Source organism: Podarcis gaigeae (genome assembly GCF_964106915.1).
Source record: "Podarcis gaigeae genome assembly, chromosome: 3".
Classification (NCBI taxonomy): domain Eukaryota; kingdom Metazoa; phylum Chordata; class Lepidosauria; order Squamata; family Lacertidae; genus Podarcis; species Podarcis gaigeae.
The window spans coordinates 87,678,927-87,696,120 of record NC_139680.1 but is presented as its reverse complement, the minus strand read 5'-3'; the positions used below and the strand labels follow the sequence as shown (position 1 = coordinate 87,696,120).

The 17,194-nt window shown below is 45.1% G+C and overlaps 1 protein-coding gene and 1 long non-coding RNA gene across 9 annotated transcripts in view; one reads left to right on the top strand and one right to left on the bottom strand.

The window, feature by feature from the left end:
* The window catches only part of SUPT7L (SPT7 like, STAGA complex subunit gamma), a 49,042-nt gene extending 46,621 nt beyond the window's left edge, over positions 1-2,421 (top strand). For all 8 annotated transcript variants that reach the window (XM_083732653.1, XM_083732651.1, XM_083732652.1 and 5 more), the window contains one exon: positions 1,264-2,421. In XM_083732653.1, coding sequence (XP_083588779.1) covers positions 1,264-1,526 — 263 coding nt within the window. In that variant the 3' untranslated portion in view covers positions 1,527-2,421. The remainder of the gene's footprint in view (positions 1-1,263) is intronic.
* Positions 1-17,194, bottom strand: part of LOC310841689 — a 540,183-nt gene that overhangs the window by 36,778 nt on the left and 486,211 nt on the right. The gene's annotated exons all lie outside the window — the stretch shown is intronic.

Here is a 17,194-nt window from a genome sequence, read left to right as displayed (position 1 = left end):
CCATCATTTTTCACATTTTTGGTTGTCTATTGAGCCTCTTGATTTTTAAAAAGTGGTGAATAAAGCTAGGGGGGGAAATGTTGCTACAATCAAGGGAACTGTTGGTGATGAACTGGACCCTACCCTTCTGCCTTCAAATTTGCAATAAAATTTAGTAAAGTTCCTAGCAGTAGTTAAAATAAAGTTTGAAAATGGAATGTTAATCCATTCTAAAGGCTAAGCAAACAAAGGACAATAGTCTTTATAATTTTTCATCTTTGATGGTTGTAAAGCCTACTTAATGTCATTGGTGTGAATCCATTGTGCCATGCAATTAAGAAACCCAATTAAACCCCCTCAAAACATTTCATGTCTTTTCTCCTATTAACTTTAATCTTAGCTGCATATGTAGCTAAAGGAGTCTAGATATCCCGCTCTGTTTTAACTGGGCTTTGAAAACACAAGTCTGTTTGTTCTGCTGGGGCTCATTGCTCTTGTGTATGGCCTCTGAAATGTGAAATGTAGCGAGGGATCCCTAAGTCATTTGGGATGCAAATGATTCCACTGAAAAGTTCAACGTTAGTGCTTTACTGCTTGAGGGAAGAGGCTAACATTCTATAAGTACAAAATGCCTTGTGATTCTCTGATGGTGGATTGTTGCTTATCAATGAAAAATGCCATTATTCTGCTCTTTCCCTGACAAGTTCTGTAGGCTGTTCACCAAGTTGCTGAAGAGTGTCCCACCAGGCATCCAGTGGGTACTGTTGCCGAGCACATTAAAACTACACTGTCTTAGGATGATAAAATGGCTTTTTAACACGTTGTCCTTTGTTGTTGGACGTTTCCTTGTCTCCAGGATTAGCAGCCCAGTCTCCATTGAGTACATTGGTTCAGCACAGTTCACTCTTCTCTTTACTTAGTTCACTTTCTCCTCAGAATTCACCAAAACTTCTGAAACCTTCTATATATACTAGGCCTGGGGAACCGATGACCCTCCAGAGGTTGTGGGGCTTCAACTCTCACCGGCCTCAGCCAGCATGGCCAATGGAAGATGGGATTTGCAGTCCAACCACACGTTGCCTAAACCTGATGTAAAAATAAGACTTCATGAGTAAAGTGTTAGCAGTTTTTATATGCCAACTCCCTATTCCTTAACATGTTATTTATGCAGACTAGCTAGTCTACCTGGTCTCTTGTTTTCATCATATCTATGTTTTGTATCTTTTGCTCATCTGATGAGTAAAGTCTCTCTCTTTCTCTACCCCGCCCCCAACTGCCTTTTAGGTGGCGAAGTGAACACTTCCCCTCTCTGGAACCTTCCGGTGAAAATAGAGCCACAAGAGAGTGAGGAAGGCCACGTCCATGGGCACCATGGGGTCCTGGGCAGCGATGTGTTTGAGGAGCCCATGTCGGGCATGAGTGAAGCTGGCATGCCGCAGAGCCCAGACGGTTCTGAAAGCAGCTATGCTTCTCCTTCCCCTGACAGCCTGATGGGATCATCACCGGTCTTTAACCAACGCAGCAAGAAAAAGATGAAGAAGATGTGAATTTTCGCTTGAAAGCGATGGCAGCACAACCTGCTGAATCGGAACCAGGACTCTGAGCAGCCTCAGCCTGAACTCAATTGTGGTATCATTGGATGGTTTGGCAGAAGAAGGTTGGATGGCAGATGCGGAGAACAGGGCAGCTGGTTTTTTTATCGTGTCAGTACAGTAACATTTGGTTCATTCCATAGTGAATTCTAATGGAATCCAGCTAGTGTCTTTTAAAAACAAAACAAAATAAAACAAGGCAAGACAGCTGTTTGGTGCTTGCATTTATTTGTGATGTAACCTGAATAGTGACAATAATTGTTTGGGGTTTTTGTTTTCAAAAAACCCTGCAACAAATAGTTGACAGAATGTTTAAGCTGAATCTGTGAGATGGACTTTTTTAAGAAATGGAAAATTTGGAAGAAACTTGAGTTCAGTATGAATCTGTGTAGAAACCATAATCGGTAAGACAACCTAAGTGAAATTTATGGAGTTCTTTGGACTACCATAACTTTATCTTTTGGAAGAACAAGTTCCAGATGTTGTATTTCTGTTAATATTTTTGTTATTCCTAATTGTGGTTCAATTTCATTGTGCCGAAGCTGGATAAATAAGATGTACATACATGCTGGCCTTTGTATACTTTCCCCTTTAAAAGAGTACCAGCATAACCTAAATTCTGCATCAGAAAAAGCTGAATTCTGTGACCTCTATTAATTATGCAGGTTAAGTAAATCCCCCCCTTTTTAAAAATATTTCTTTGTCTTCTGCTAGTCATATGGAGGAACAATAAATCTCTGAGGCCTGGAGCCCTGCCCTAACCTTTGGGCCCCATGCAGTTGTATAGAATTGCAGAATTCACCCAGTCCTGCACATACCTCTGCTACAACTGAATGGAACCTGAACTTTTTTTGCCAATTTGGATGGTACCCTGCAGATTTAAAAGCTTCGTTCATGGCTTTGTAAGATGAAACACTTGGAGGACTTCAGAAATTGGCATGCTATGTTCAGGTGTAATTGGCCTTACTTAAATCAGATCTCCTTTCTCTGAAACATTTACATATATTACCATCAGATTTCCTTTAAATAAGAGGTGTGATTATAGGGTTCTCTAGAAAACTTCCTTTGGACTGCAGAAAGCTACCTTAAAGATTTCACATGACCCATCATTTACCTACTCATGTTTTAAAATGTGGTTAGTGTTAAAAAACAGAATTGGAAAATGGTAATCATTTTTTTAAAAAATGAACTGGCAAGCTTAGTTTATAAAAATAATAAATATTCCCTGTGATACCAGGAGTGCAGTGTTAATGTCCTTACTGAATTTGAAATCTTAGAATAAAAACATATTTATTTATAAAAACATAGCTGGGGTAGGTAGAATTTAAGGTGCAGACATAGAGATCGAGTCCATAGGAACTTTATAATGATGATGTTGCACGGCTTCAATCTTTGGTTGTTTCCAGAATTCCTGAACCATGGGGTGCATCACTTGGCTTTTGAAAAATAGGGGGTCCTCAGTAATTAGCTAATTGGGAACCACTGTGCTAAACCATGTTTAGTTATATCTTTGTCTTTGATTTTGCTAACTCTCCTCCATATTCTCTTAAATTTACTTTGACCATTCTGCATTACTCTCTCTTACATCTGGTCAATCAGCTCCATGGGGCCCACTTGGCTGTATTATAAAGCTCTAGTGTCCCAGGCACTTCTTCTGCAAGGATAGGCTATTGAGAACTTGCTCATTGAATGTTGAGTTCCAAGGCTTGTGATGTGGGAACCAAAAGATGAGTTTTCTCTTCTTACCTAGCACTTGCTATGCTCCACACTACTAACTTAGATCTGTTTTATGCCACTTAATTGTCATAGTGTCAAATAACTCTGGGAATTAGTTTTATAAGATATATCACTGGCTGAGAATTCGTTTAGTCATTCCCAGGCTCTGCTCACAGAAGTCACAGTTCTCTGAATGGAAAGATGAAGAAATCAGAAGCCCCCAAGGATAGGTATTGGGACCTGGGCTTTTTAACTTGTTCATAACTGATCTAGAGTTAAAGGTAAGGTAAAGGGACCCCTGACCATTAGGTGCAGTCGTGACCGACTCTGGGGTTGCGGCACTCATCTCGCTTTATTGGCCGAGGGAGCTGGCGGAGAGCTTCTGGGTCATGTGGCCAGCATGACTAAGCCGCTTCTGGTGAACCAGAGCAGTGCATGGAAACGCCGTTTACCTTCCCGCCGGAGTGATACCTATTTATCTACTTGCACTTTGACGTGCTTTCGAACTGCTAGGTTGGGAGGAGCTGGGACAGAGCAATGGGAGCTCACCCCGTAGCGGGGATTCGAACCGCCGACCTTCTGATCGGCAAGTCCTAGCTTAGCAGTAAGCAATGAAGTGGTGAAGTTTGCTGTCAATACTAAATTGTTCAGTGTTGTGTGTGTGTGTGTGTGTGAGAGAGAGAGATTGAGATTAAGAGCAGCTCCAAAAGGACCTCTCCAAACCCAGTGAATGGGTTGTAAATGGCAAATGCAATTCAAGGCAAACAAAGTGATGCATGTTGGGGCAGAACCCCTTAATTTCATTTCATTCAGCATCTGAACTGGTGGTTGACTGATGAGGAACAAGGCCTTGGGTTCGTAGTGGGTAGCTTAATGAAGTGTGCGGCAGCAGCGGAAAAAGGCAAATCCCATGCTAGGGATCATTAGGAAAGGAGCTGAAAATAAAACTGCCGATATTATAATGCCATTATACAAATCTATGGTGTGAAAGCATTTGGAATACTGTGTGCAGTTCCGGACGTTTCATCTCAAACGGGATATTGTAGAGTTGGAAAAGGTTCAGCTCTGGATCCATTCCAGTCCGGCTTCCGCGCTGGTCATGGGACCGAGACGGCTCTGGTCGCCCTAACAGATGATCTCCGCAGGCAGCTGGATCGAGGCGGGTCGGGGCTGCTGATTCTTCTAGACCTGTCAGCAGCCTTCGACATGGTCGATCACGAACTCCTGGACCACCGCCTTGCCGACGTGGGGATCCAGGGCACAGTCCTTCAATGGCTGCGCTCGTTTCTCTCTGGTCGGGGACAGAGGGTGGCGCTTGGGGGGGAATTGTCATCCCGCCACTCCTTGGTGTGTGGTGTGCCCCAGGGTGCAATACTCTCCCCGATGCTTTTTAACATCTTTATGCGCCCCCTCGCCCAGCTTGTCCGGAGTTTTGGGCTGGGCTGCCATCAGTATGCTGATGACACCCAACTCTATCTGTTGATGGACGGCTACCCAGACTCGGCCCCAGACACACTGATCAGATGCTTGGAGGCTGTGGCTGGATGGTTTCGTGGGAGCCGGTTGAAGTTAAATCCTTCGAAGACAGAGGTCCTCTGGCTGGGACGGGACGACATGGGACTGAGGGGGCAACTCCCATCTCTTGCGGGGGTGCAATTAGTGCCAGCACCGTCCGTTAAGAGTTTGGGTGTAATCTTCGATGCCTCCCTCTCCATGGAGGCGCAGATTGCAGCTATAACAAAGGCGGCATTTTTTCATCTCCGCCAAGCTAAGCAGTTGGCTCCTTACCTCTCTCGCCCTGACCTAGCCACTGTGATCCACGCGACGGTCACCTCCAGACTGGATTATTGTAACTCGCTCTACGTGGGGCTGCCCTTGAGACTGACCCAGAAACTCCAGCGGGTGCAGAATGCCGCAGCGAGACTCCTTACGGGGTCTTCGCTTAGAGATCACATTCATCCGGTGCTATATAAGCTGCACTGGCTCCCGGTGGAGTACAGGATCAGGTTTAAGGTGCTGGTTTTAACCGTCAAAGCCCTATACGGCCTAGGGCCCTCGTACCTACGGGACCGCCTCTCCTGGTATGCCCCACAGAGGAACTTACGGTCTTCAAATAAAAACACCTTGAAGGTCCCAAGCCACAGAGAGGTTAGGCTGGCCTCAACTAGAGCCAGGGCTTTTTCGGCTGCGGCTCCAACCTGGTGGAACGCTCTGTCACAAGAGACAAGGGCCCTGCAGGACTTGACATCTTTCCGCAGGGCCTGCAAGACAGAGCTGTTCCACCTGGCCTTTGGTCAGGGCGCAGCCTGACTCCCTCCTTTGGCAATCTTTACAAGACTTTAGTTTATGGTTGCCATTAATTTTGATTTTAATTCATTTTTATAATGTTTTATAATGTTGTACTGTTTTAGTGTTGTTAGCCGCCCTGAGCCCGGCTTCGGCTGGGGAGGGCGGGATATAAATAAAATTTATTATTATTATTAAATTTATTATTCAGAAAAGGGCAACCCAAATGATCAACTCCCCTTATACATAACTCCCCTTATAAGGAAAGGTTGCCATATCTGGGACTTTTAGGTTAAAGACAAGGTGAGCAGGAGGTTCCAAGTGTATGGAATTATGTATGGCGTAGAGAAAGCGGGTAGAGGAAAGTTTTTCTTCTTCACTCATAACGTCAGAAGTTGTGGACATTCAATGAAGCTGAATGGTGGAAGGTTCAGGACAGATGAAAGACTTGTTCAGGCAGTACACAGCTAAACTATGGAACTCGCTGCCACAGGAAGAAATGATGGCCACCAACTTGGGTGGCTTTAGAAGAGAATTAGACAAATTCATGGAAGATAAGGCTATCAATGGCTTTCAGCCATGATGGAGGTTATACAACTGCATCCAGACTTGGAGGCAGTATGGTTCTGAATACCATTTGCGTGTCTAGACCCCGCAACGACCCCTCGTTGAGGAATAGAACACACCAGGACACGGATATTAGGTTAATGTTATTGGGCAAATTTGGCCACAACTTTATTGATTACAGACTGTCAGTGGTATTGGCTTAGGCATTGAATGGACCCAGCTATATCGGACTCCGGCCCGTAGCACAGGGAGTCCGGTGAGTGTAAACCACCAGAAGGGGGAGCCCTGTTGATGCAGACCAACTCAAGCTTCCCCAGGTGTTCCCGGTGGAGTTGTGCCCCAGCCCAGGTTTTGGACAAGATCCACACCACAGGATTCCTTTAACGGAATACCCTTAAGCTTGGAGGGGCAGGTGATGGCTGCACCTCCCCTCCCCATTAAAAGGTCAAACAATGCCTAACCGAAAAACCTTACAAAGTTGCGACGATTGCTACGAGGTAGGCGAAAACCAAATGGCCCATGCCAATTTTGCCAAATGGAAAAATTCCTACCAGGCCCCTCAACGGCGACCAACCAAGGTCCATAGCAAGGCCAATGAAAACCTGCAAAAAAGGGAGGGAGGGTGGGTGATTGAGGGAGCGAGCCAAGAGGAACCCCTCTGGCTTACGCCTCCAATTAAAAGGTCCCGGCCATGCCCCCACCAACCAGCAGATTGGCTGGCAGAGTGCTGATGCAGCTGGGATCCCCAGGCAATGTGAGACTTTGTCCCCCGCCCCTGGGGGAGAGTGGGTGGCCACATGGTCCACCGCAACTCCTCCCCACAATGAAGTGAAGTGGACTTACTGAAAACCACATGAGGGAAGAGAGTTCTTGCACTCAGGTTCTGCTTGTAGGTTTCCCACAGGTATCTGAATAGCCAGTGTGAGAACAGGATGCTGTATCGGGAGGCTCTTATGTTCTTACCTACAATTCCATTAGTTCCCTAGGAACTAGGAAATGATGGTCACACTAGTTTCAGGCTGCAGTGTGGATATAACCTAGGGCAAGTTCTTTTGCGTGTGTTTCCTCCCACCATACAATACTCTGCAAATGCTTTAAAGTTTACATTTAAATAAAGTGGGAAATTCAACCTCTATTGATCCCACAATGTAGCAGAAGTGTAAGTGGGAGATGCAATATCGATTCTCTTTTTCAGAGGGCTGTTTATGCAGAGAGAGTGGAAATGCATCAACTGTGCATGTATGTTGTTTAAAATACTGGCAAAGTAAAAATCTCCCTCCCACTCTGCTAAGTGCTGCTTTGTGTTGCTTCTGTGTTTGGACAGGGAAGCTTTCAAACATTCCTTGTAATGTTCCATACATTTCCAAGCAAAAGGCACATTTCAAGCCTGATTTAGTAGGTCACAGGGGGATGAATTTTCAAACTAGTTTGACCCTATAAAATCTCATGGATCAAAATGAAATCTTTCTCCTTCATAAACTGGCCAGGGCAGCTGGCTTTATATAGGTAATTCAAAGGGTGGTACATTGCATTCTTCCAAGTGTTCCATCTTCACAAGCTGTTCTGGAACAACCACCCCCGTCAATTTTGGTGGTGGGGCTGGTTAGGTGAATGCTGCCGAAAATTTTAGACACCTACCATTTTTGTGAAAGAGCTGAAAACCCATGAATGAACTGGAAGATGTGGGATCTGCAAACCATCATGAACTGGTTGAACGCAGAGGAATGGTGGGAGGAAGCAGCTGATGAACCATCAAGGGAAGAAGGCTCAAAGCCTGGGGAGTGGTGGTGGGACAATAGTAAGTGGTCAGAAGGAGAAGAGGGAGAAGACTGAAGAGGGGGTGTCAGATGCTGAAGAGATAGCAGGGCTTAGTGAGCTGGGAGAGTGTGTGGCAGAGAGAAGTCCGGAATCAGAAGCTGAAGCAGGAGAGTGGAAGGAGGGAGGTGAAGGTGGAATCTACACACACATAAAAAAACGCTGTGAAAATGCTTTTTTAAAAAAACGTTTTGAAAAATATATTGAATTTGCCATAACTCACCATCATCTAGTGTCACATTTGTATATTGCACTTTACAATACACTTAAAACGTTTTATTTGCAGCTGTATAGCTGAATCCTTGGAAGAGATGAGTCAGTGAAGAGTCCCAGGCATCTCCTCCTTTTCTCTGTCCTTAATTTCCTGCCGATCAGTTTCACTGAATGCCATTGAAGTCTAGATTTAACAAAGGAGACAAAATTATCTCTCTTTACCTTCTACACACTATGCCTAAATTTGTACACCTCTATTGTGCCTCCCCTTACCGTTTTAAAATAAATTTTAAAAATCACAAATGTAAACTGTCTTCGTAGGTGGAAGTGCTCCAGATTTTATAGATTTGTTTTTATATTGTTTTAATTCTGGTATCATTTAAGTACTTTTTTTCTCTCACTATCATCTTTTATATGTTTGCAGCTTTCTGTGTTTTATCCATGTTTGTTTTAATTTTTTTTGAGCAGCCTTGAGTCCTGGTTCAGGGGAAAAGGAACGAGATTAGATAGATAGATAGATAGATAGATAGATAGATAGATAGATAGATAGACAGACAGACAGACAGACAGACAGACAGACAGACACGGGTGGCCCTGTGGTCTAAACCACTGAGCCTCTTGGGCTTGCTGATTGGAAGGTCGGCAGTTCGAATCCCCGTGATGGGGTAACCTCCCGCTGCTCTGTCCCAGCTCCTGCCAACCTAGCAGTTCGAAAGCACGTTAGCGCAAGGAGATAAATAGGTACCACTGCAGTAGGAAGGTAAACGGTGTTTCCATGCACTCTGGCACTAGTCATGGTCCTCCGTGCGCCAGTAGTGGTTTAGTCATGCTGGCCACATGACCCAGAAAACTCTGGACAAACGCCGGCTCCCTTGGCCTGAAAAGCGAAATGAGCACCACAACCCCATAGTTGCCTTTGACTGGACTTAACCGTCCAGGGGTCCTTTACCTACACACACACACACACACACACACACACACACACACCATAAATCCTGGGTTGCAGATGTGCCAAGAAGCCACATTATGGCTTAGCTTCTGACAGCATCAGGCACAGGGAAAAGCAAAACGCTAGCGATTTTGGCAGCGTGCAACAGCATACTGCCATGTTTACCTTCAAACCATAGCTTAGTTTAATTAAGGCCCAAGGGGTGAAATGTTGCCCTCCAGGTCTCTCTCTATGGCCTTCTGTACTTTCATTGGGTCACATCTCTCCCTGGACCTGCTCTAATTTATTTTACTTTTGGCCTAGCTGGAATGTATCCTTGAACTGCAACCATACCTCCAGCTTGTCTGTATGGAGAGATGTACATGTAGAAACCAGTGACTTTTGCGTTGTTGGGCTGCGGCCTACTGTGCAAATATAAGTGTCCCATCTGGTGCGACACCGGCCACTGTCACATGGCCCCCATAAGGTTGTGCATGAGGCAATGTGGCCCTTGGGCTGAAAAAAATATCCCTACTTCTGGTTTAAACTGACACCCGAATGAGGCCACTGTCAATAAATCTGTTTATATGTCCTGCAATAAATAAGAAATGTCCATTGCTTTCATTATTATTTGGACATGCTCACGAGCTCTTCAGTTTCCTGAAAAAGAACCTTAATCTTAGACCCAGGGGACCTATATATACATATATTTAAATGCCAAGGGATGTCTACTTTTAAGAGCTATTATTTGTGAAGCTGGAGTGAAATTATCCACTATGGCCACACCGTGGTGCTGGTTGCACAGATTTAAACAAATGGAAACCAGTGTTTGTAACAGGTATCTCTCACACGTCTTTTTTTTTTTAATTACAAAAAAAAGAAGTGATTTTCGATGGGGTTTTTAAAACTGGAGATTAGAAGTGGTGCCATTTGTTGCTATGGAAACTCCCCATAGAATGAGAAAACTGCCCTGTTATTATTATTCATATTGATGAGGCCCCTTCAATAGCTGCTCAGCACTCGATTGCTATCATTACCATTGATGAGGAGAAAGTGCAATCTGCCAGAGGAATCATTTTGGGATCACTTCACAGTGGAGTTCTACAGCAAGGCCACCATGAGAAGGCCTTTTTTTTTTTTTTTGGCACGGTGACCAACTGAATCGGGCAGGTGGCAGCAGAAGGAGGTACGTTGAAGGGAGGCAGCTATCTGGAAGAGGCGGAGAGGTGCTGATTAATATCAGGCCCTCACCCGCCTTGTGAAAAGCAGCTGCCTCTAAGAGCTGCAGCTATACAGGGCACCTTGCATTGGTGCTGGGGAAGGGAGGATGTAAGGCCAGCCTGCTGCCAGGGAACAAGGCAGTCGCGCCTGCCCTGTGGAATGCCCACCCGTCAGATGTCAAGGAAATAAAGAACCACCTGACTTTGAGAAGGCATCTGAAGGCAGCCCTGTATAGGGAAGTTTCTGATGTTTGATGCTTTCCTGCGATTTTATAATTGTTTGGAAGCTGCCCAGAGTGGCTGGGGAAACCCAGTCAGATGGGTGGAATATAAACAAACAAACAAACAAACAACAACACAAGGCTCTTGCATCTTTGGGTTGCAATGACGGTAAGGGCTCACCCCCCCTTTTATTGTTCTGATGGTCAGAACTGGCCTGGGACATTTTGCTGCCTGAGGCAAAACCCCTGGCAATGCCACTCCCTTGTGCTCCTTACCACATGCCCACTGATCACTGCCGGACTCTCCCTGCCCATTGCCCGCTGCTTGCCACTACTGGGCAGTTACCTCCTCTTGTTTCTCCATTGCTGCAGCCATGCCCTCCACCACAGTAATCCACCCATGGCCACATGCTTCACGTACCCCCCTCCGCCACCAACAGTGTACTGGGGTATCTGGGCCACTGCTAGGTGTCAGTGGAGGAGGCATGATGGCGTTCAGGCCATGGCGGAGGGGCATGGCCTTGATGGTGTGTGTGCCCACAGCAGCAGAGGGGCAGGAGGTGGTGACAAGCACCTGGCAGTACTGAGCAGCGGGCATGCAACAGGGTCAGTGTGGTGGTGGCCCCCTTGCAACCCCTTGCTGCCCAGATGCAACCTCACTGCACCTCATGGGCAGGACAGCCCTACTGTTGGTGCTTCTTTGAGTGTTTGAAATCGCCTCCTCCCCTTTTATAATATGATGGTACTGGACCTTTCAGGCAAGCAAATCCTGCCCCTCCCACTGAGGTCATTATTCACCTCAGTGACAATTGCAAAATGGGGGTCACAAATTTAGTAAAACACAGAATGATGCATGCTGAATCTGGAGTTCTCAAACTCTGGTCCATGGACCACCAGTGCTCCATGACCACCATCATTTAGGTGATGAAAATGGGACCCATCACATTAAATATTCTTATTGATATTTAATTGTATTTTTATTGCTTCTTTTATTTCTTGTCTATTTTTGTATTGCATTCTGAATTCTATGGAATATGACAAAGTACAATCTATTAAAAAAATACAAGAAGCAATAAAAATATAATTAAAAAACATGCGGCATCTAGCATAGCACATTACAATTGCTACAACATGCAGGGGAGGGGGCAATTCTTCAAGTGGTCCATGGGAGGGGGGGGGGGAGGTTTGAGAACCACTGTGCTAAGGCATCTGAAACAAGGCTTGCATTAAGATATTTGCCAAAGTTGATTGATGGAGCAAGATACGATGTCAGAAAAAGAAATAATGGGAAACGACAGTCCAGAAACGGAAAGAAAACGCAGACTGCTGAGCAACAAGGATGGCTGAGATTATTGTTTTTCAGCATTACTGCGTATTGGGATTCCCCAAGTCCAACTAGGCGCACAGCATGAAGCCTATTGGCAAATCCTTTAGGAAAGAAGAGGTCACAACTGCAGTCCTTGAAATTTCATTGCCTGGGCCCGAGGACAATTGTTCACACTATAATGGAAGAAAACAAACAAATTGCCTCCTCAATTGGATAAGCAGGATCCCAAACAGTGTCTCTGAACTCAAGGTTAGTCAGAATCCCAGAGGGAGTGGGAAGAGGGGACAGTATTATTTTATTTGCTTTTGCTCTGATTAGTAAATGCTTCTTTTGAGGGATTCTTCCTGTGGAGGAAAGGCTTCACAATTGCTTTGGTCTTCCTTAGGATAGCTGTGGAAACAAGCCTTGGGAGTCACTTACCGGGTTTTGCTTTGATATCAAATAAATGCTTGTAGGGTGAGGTGGGAGGAAAAAGCTATTACTTGTGACTGCAAATGAACTTCTCCATCCCGCCTTTGAGTTAATGTGCATTTTTAGTTACCTCGGAAATGTGTACTCTGGCATTATTGCCTCAGATGATTCACCGCATCTTACCCACTCCTCCCCACCTCTGATGCCTTATTTTTCTCCGACTGAGCGAAAGGTTTTCCAGGACGGCTGGGTGGAATTCGCAATGAAACGCACGCATATCGTGAACACAGGGTCATTTGTAAAAATTAATCTCTCCGTGACATGTTTTAGCTCCCGACATTCATCTTAAAAGTGAAGTGGGTACAAAGGAGTAGAATGTCATATCCCGAGGGCATGCCCTCACTGCCGAAGCAACCCCATAGGGTGTTGTCAAGTGTTTTCATTTCAAAATAAGCAAATTAAAAATATCAGAGGCAAGATTAAACTCTGGGTAGTGCTAGTGTTGTTTAATAAAAAGAAAGAATGAAGAGTGGCTTAGAAGGGCCTTTTACCAACTTTGTCTGGTACGACCATTCCTGGGCAGGGATAGCCTGTCCACTGCAGTCTATGTGTTGGTAAAAAGAAAAAGAAAAAGTACAGTGGTACCTCGGGTATTTAATTCATTCTGGAGGTCCGTACTTAACCTGAAACTGTTCTTAACCTGAAGCACCACTTTAGCTAATGGGGCCTCCCGCTGCCGCCGCGCCGCTGGAACACGATTTCTGTTCTCAACCTGAAGCAAAGTTCTTAACCTGAAGCACTATTTCTGGGTTAGCGGAGTCTGTAACCTGAAGCGTATGTAACCTGAAGTGTATGTAACCTGAAGCATATGTAACCCGAGGTACCACTGTAGTATAAACACGACAACTGGGAAACGCTGGCCTGTGAGCGTTCCAATTGGAGAACAGCTTTTACCAAAGGTGTCATGAGTTTTGAAGATACTCACATGCAGGACGAAAGGGAGAAATGCGCTGAGAGGAAGGCACACTTGGCAAACCCTCATTGTGATCAACTCCCACCCGGAAACCCGTGTCTCCACTGTGGAAGGACATGTGGATCCAGAATTGGCCTCCGCAGTCACTTATGGACTCACTTTTAAATACCGTATTTTTCGCTCTATAAGACTCACTTTTTGCCTCCTAAAAGGTAAGGGGAAATGTGTGTGTGTCTTATGGAGTGAATGCAGGCAGGAGGCTCTTCTCAGCACTCCCTTTGAAGAGCCGTGTGGCTGTCCCTCTCTCTCCTTGGGGAAAAGCCCCCAAGAGCTGCACACACGCTCCACATGCTTTTTAAAGGGACCGTGGCTCTTAGGGGAGCCTTCTGCCTTAGCTGCGTGCAGCCTCTTCCGGGCAGGGGGAGCCTTCATCCCCCCGCCTGGGAGAAGCTGCGTGCGGCTATCCCATAAGCCAGGACAGCAAGAGGCTATCCCAGAAGCCAGATCCCTCTTGCTGTTCTGGCTTCTGGGATTCAGAATATTTTTTTCTTGCTTTCCTCCTCCAAAAACTAGGTGTGTCTTATGGTCTGGTGCGTCTTATAGAGCGAAAAATACGCTACCATGTTCATGGAAGACAATCTTACTTGGCTACGAGTGATCGCCAAAGAAGGAGTGTTGGTAACCTCAAGGCTGGATTACTGTAATGCACTTTATGTGGGGCTGTCCTTGGGTCTGGTTTGGAAGCTCAAGCTAGTGCAGATTGCAGCAGCCAGACTGCTGATGGGGGAATCTGGCCAACAACATGCAACACCATTGTTAAAACAGGTGCTTGCATGAATTTACAGAGCCCTGAACAACTCAAGTCCAGAGTACCTCAGGGATCACCTGAACCCCTATATTCCACTTCAGTCACTGAGACCCTCAGTGCATTGTGGGTTGTTCCCCAAGTTGGCGAGGCTCCCTTGAAAATGAGAAATAAAGCCTTTAGTGTCATCGGTCTAGTATTGTGAATTACCGTACTCTGTTACCACTTCACATGTGGTCTTGGTATTGACAAAAGGATTCTAGGGCTGAGCGCCTTTGAATTAACGCCTGGTTGCTCCTCAGTTCTGAGCAAGAAATCCGGAGGCTTTAGATGTTACAAGCAGGTGGCAACAGAGTCCCAAAAGCCTATTGTCACTAAACCTAAGTACATGTAACTGAAAGAAACAAATATTCTTCCTCTGTTTAATCTGCCTCTCTTCCCCTCCTCTCCCACTTTTGCCTCCCTTGTCAATCCCTCAGAAAAGGGACCTGCATGCTAATTCTTTGTAAAGTGCTATTTACATGGCTTAATAAATAAGAACGGAGGACATGAGTCACATATCTCTCATATTGAAAAGGTAAGTGGTGCTTCTCTTCAGATGTCTCATGATGGACAATTTTTGGCCAGTTCTTGCTTTGCACATTACACAGCAAGGCATTCACTATTGTCAATTTGTGTTCAGCTCAAAGCTGTCCATAGAGGTGCCATCCACTGAGTTGTGTAGCATGGGGGAGGGGCCACAGGGACTGCTGCCCCAGATGCAAAATTTCAAAACTGGGTGCTGCCTCAATACAGCTGCGCACTTCTGTCACTGGGCTCTGTTGAAAACATATCTCCATGCAGACCAGGAAGTGCCCTCTACAGACAACGGAATGACTCTTTTTTTCTTATCTCTGCTGCTGCCGTCTCCTGGGTGACGTGGATGCTGTTAGGCAGTTGAATGCACATGCATACTCCATCCATTTCCCACCAACCCCCTCCGTGCAACCCTGGGTGCTGGCAACCCACGGTACGCCACTGCACCCACCAGCTAAGATTCAGCCTTTCGCCTCTCTTGTTCGGGAAATATACACCACCCTTGAATCTATTAGTTTTTGTACTGGGCAACTAATAAATCTGTCCATCATCATATATAAAATGTAACTTTAATAATCTATGTAAATAAATGTCCTGTCACATATCTTCAGCCAGAGACACCAAAGCAGCCTTAAAACTAGGCCTGAAGCCTGCTTGAGCGCCAAGCTAGTCATGATGTCTGGTGTGTCACCTGCTGTTGCAGCTTTTGTTTGTTTTCATTTGTTCGTAGGTGAAACCCCCCTGATTTTCAGTAAGACTGTGACACGTGAGGTTTTTAAATTCTCTCCCCCCCCTAACTCTGGTGCTAACAAAAATCCCATTCCCTAACCCTTCATTAGCTCCAGGATGGCTTCCCATTGGCAGCATGTGCCATGCAAAGCCTATAAAGGGAAAACACTTTAAACATCCTCTTTTATTAAACATGATAAACAAAAATAAACATGTTGTTTTTAAATGCAAAATTCACCTCTGATTAACAACTTTTGTGCAATCCTATGCATGCACATGCAGCTAGTGTGGTGGTTAGAGTGTTGGACAAGGACCTGGAAGACCAGGGTTTAAATCCCCACTTTGGGGTGACTTTGGTGCAGTTGCCAACTCTTGGCCAGCCAGTGTTGTGTAGTGGTTAAGAGCGGTAGACTCATAATCTGGTGAACCGGGTTTGATTCCCCGCTCCTCCACATGCAGCTGCTGGGTGACCTTGGGCCAGTCACACTTCTCTGAAGTCTCTCAGCCTCACTCACCTCACAGAGTGTCTGTTGTGGGGGAGGAAGGGAAAGGAGAATGTTAGCCGCTTTGAGACTCCTTCAGGTAGTGATAAAGCAGGATATCAAATCCAAACTCTCTCTCTCTCTTTCTAACTTTCCCTACAGGGCAATTGTGAAGACAGTACAGTGGTACCTCGGGTTACATACGCTTCACGTTACAGACTCCGCTAACCCAGAAATAGTACCTCAGGTTAAGAACTTTGCTTCAGGATGAGAACAGAAATCGTGCGGCAGCGGCATGGCAGCAGCGGGAGGCCCCATTAGCTAAAGTGGTGCTTCAGGTTAAGAACAGTTTCAGGTTAAGAACAGACCTCCGGAAAGAATTAAGTACATAACCAGAGGTACCACTGTATAGAGAGAGGCAGAGCCATGTATATCACTTTGAGGCTCCTTGGAGAAAAGGTGGGATAAAAATGCAATGATAAATGTAATAATAACTAAAGAAATAAGCCCGACTGAGTTCAATGGGACTTGGTCCCATGTAAGTGTGCAGAGGTTTGCAGCTTTACACACAACTACATTTGCTGGCTAAGATTTCATCATTTCCTCCAACAACCTAATTTGCATCTACTTCTAAAATTGGTCTACTTTATGGCTTGGCAGATACAAAAGGGTTCCATTGTGCATATGTAAATTTCTTTAAAAAGATAATGCTAATGTATTTCAGCAACAATAAACATAATAACAATGTATTCATAGTAATGGTGATGACTTACATTTCTGCTCAAATACGCTACTTCCCTCTTTGACATGTTTGCATTTTTTATGCAGATAGGAACCAATTAACTCTTTTGCTAGACTTTTCAACACCCAAGTTTGATTCTGCCATCATTCCTTGTTTTTTTTTAATAAAGCATTATATTACTCAGGTTGGAGTAATATAAAAAATTAAGTTACTGGTTGGAGTAACTTAAAAATTGGAAGGATACATCCAATAAACATGCCAATAGCCTGGGCAGCATTCTGAGCAGAATGCTGTTATATTTACCGTATTTTTTGCTCTATAAGACGCACCAGACCACAAGACACACCTAGCTTTTGGAGGAGGAAAACAATACAGTAATTCCCCCCCCCCCCCTGAATCTCAGAAGTCAGAACAGCAAGAGGGATCACTGTGCAGTGAAAGCAGCAATCCCTCTTGCTTTTCTGGCTTCTGGGATAGCTGCGCAGCCTGCATTCGCTCCATAAGACGCACACACATTTCCCCTTACTTTTTAGGAGGGAAAAGGTGTGTCTTATAGAGCAAAAAATACGGTATTTGCAGGAAGAGGGAAAATGGGGAGATGGAAGCAAGGGA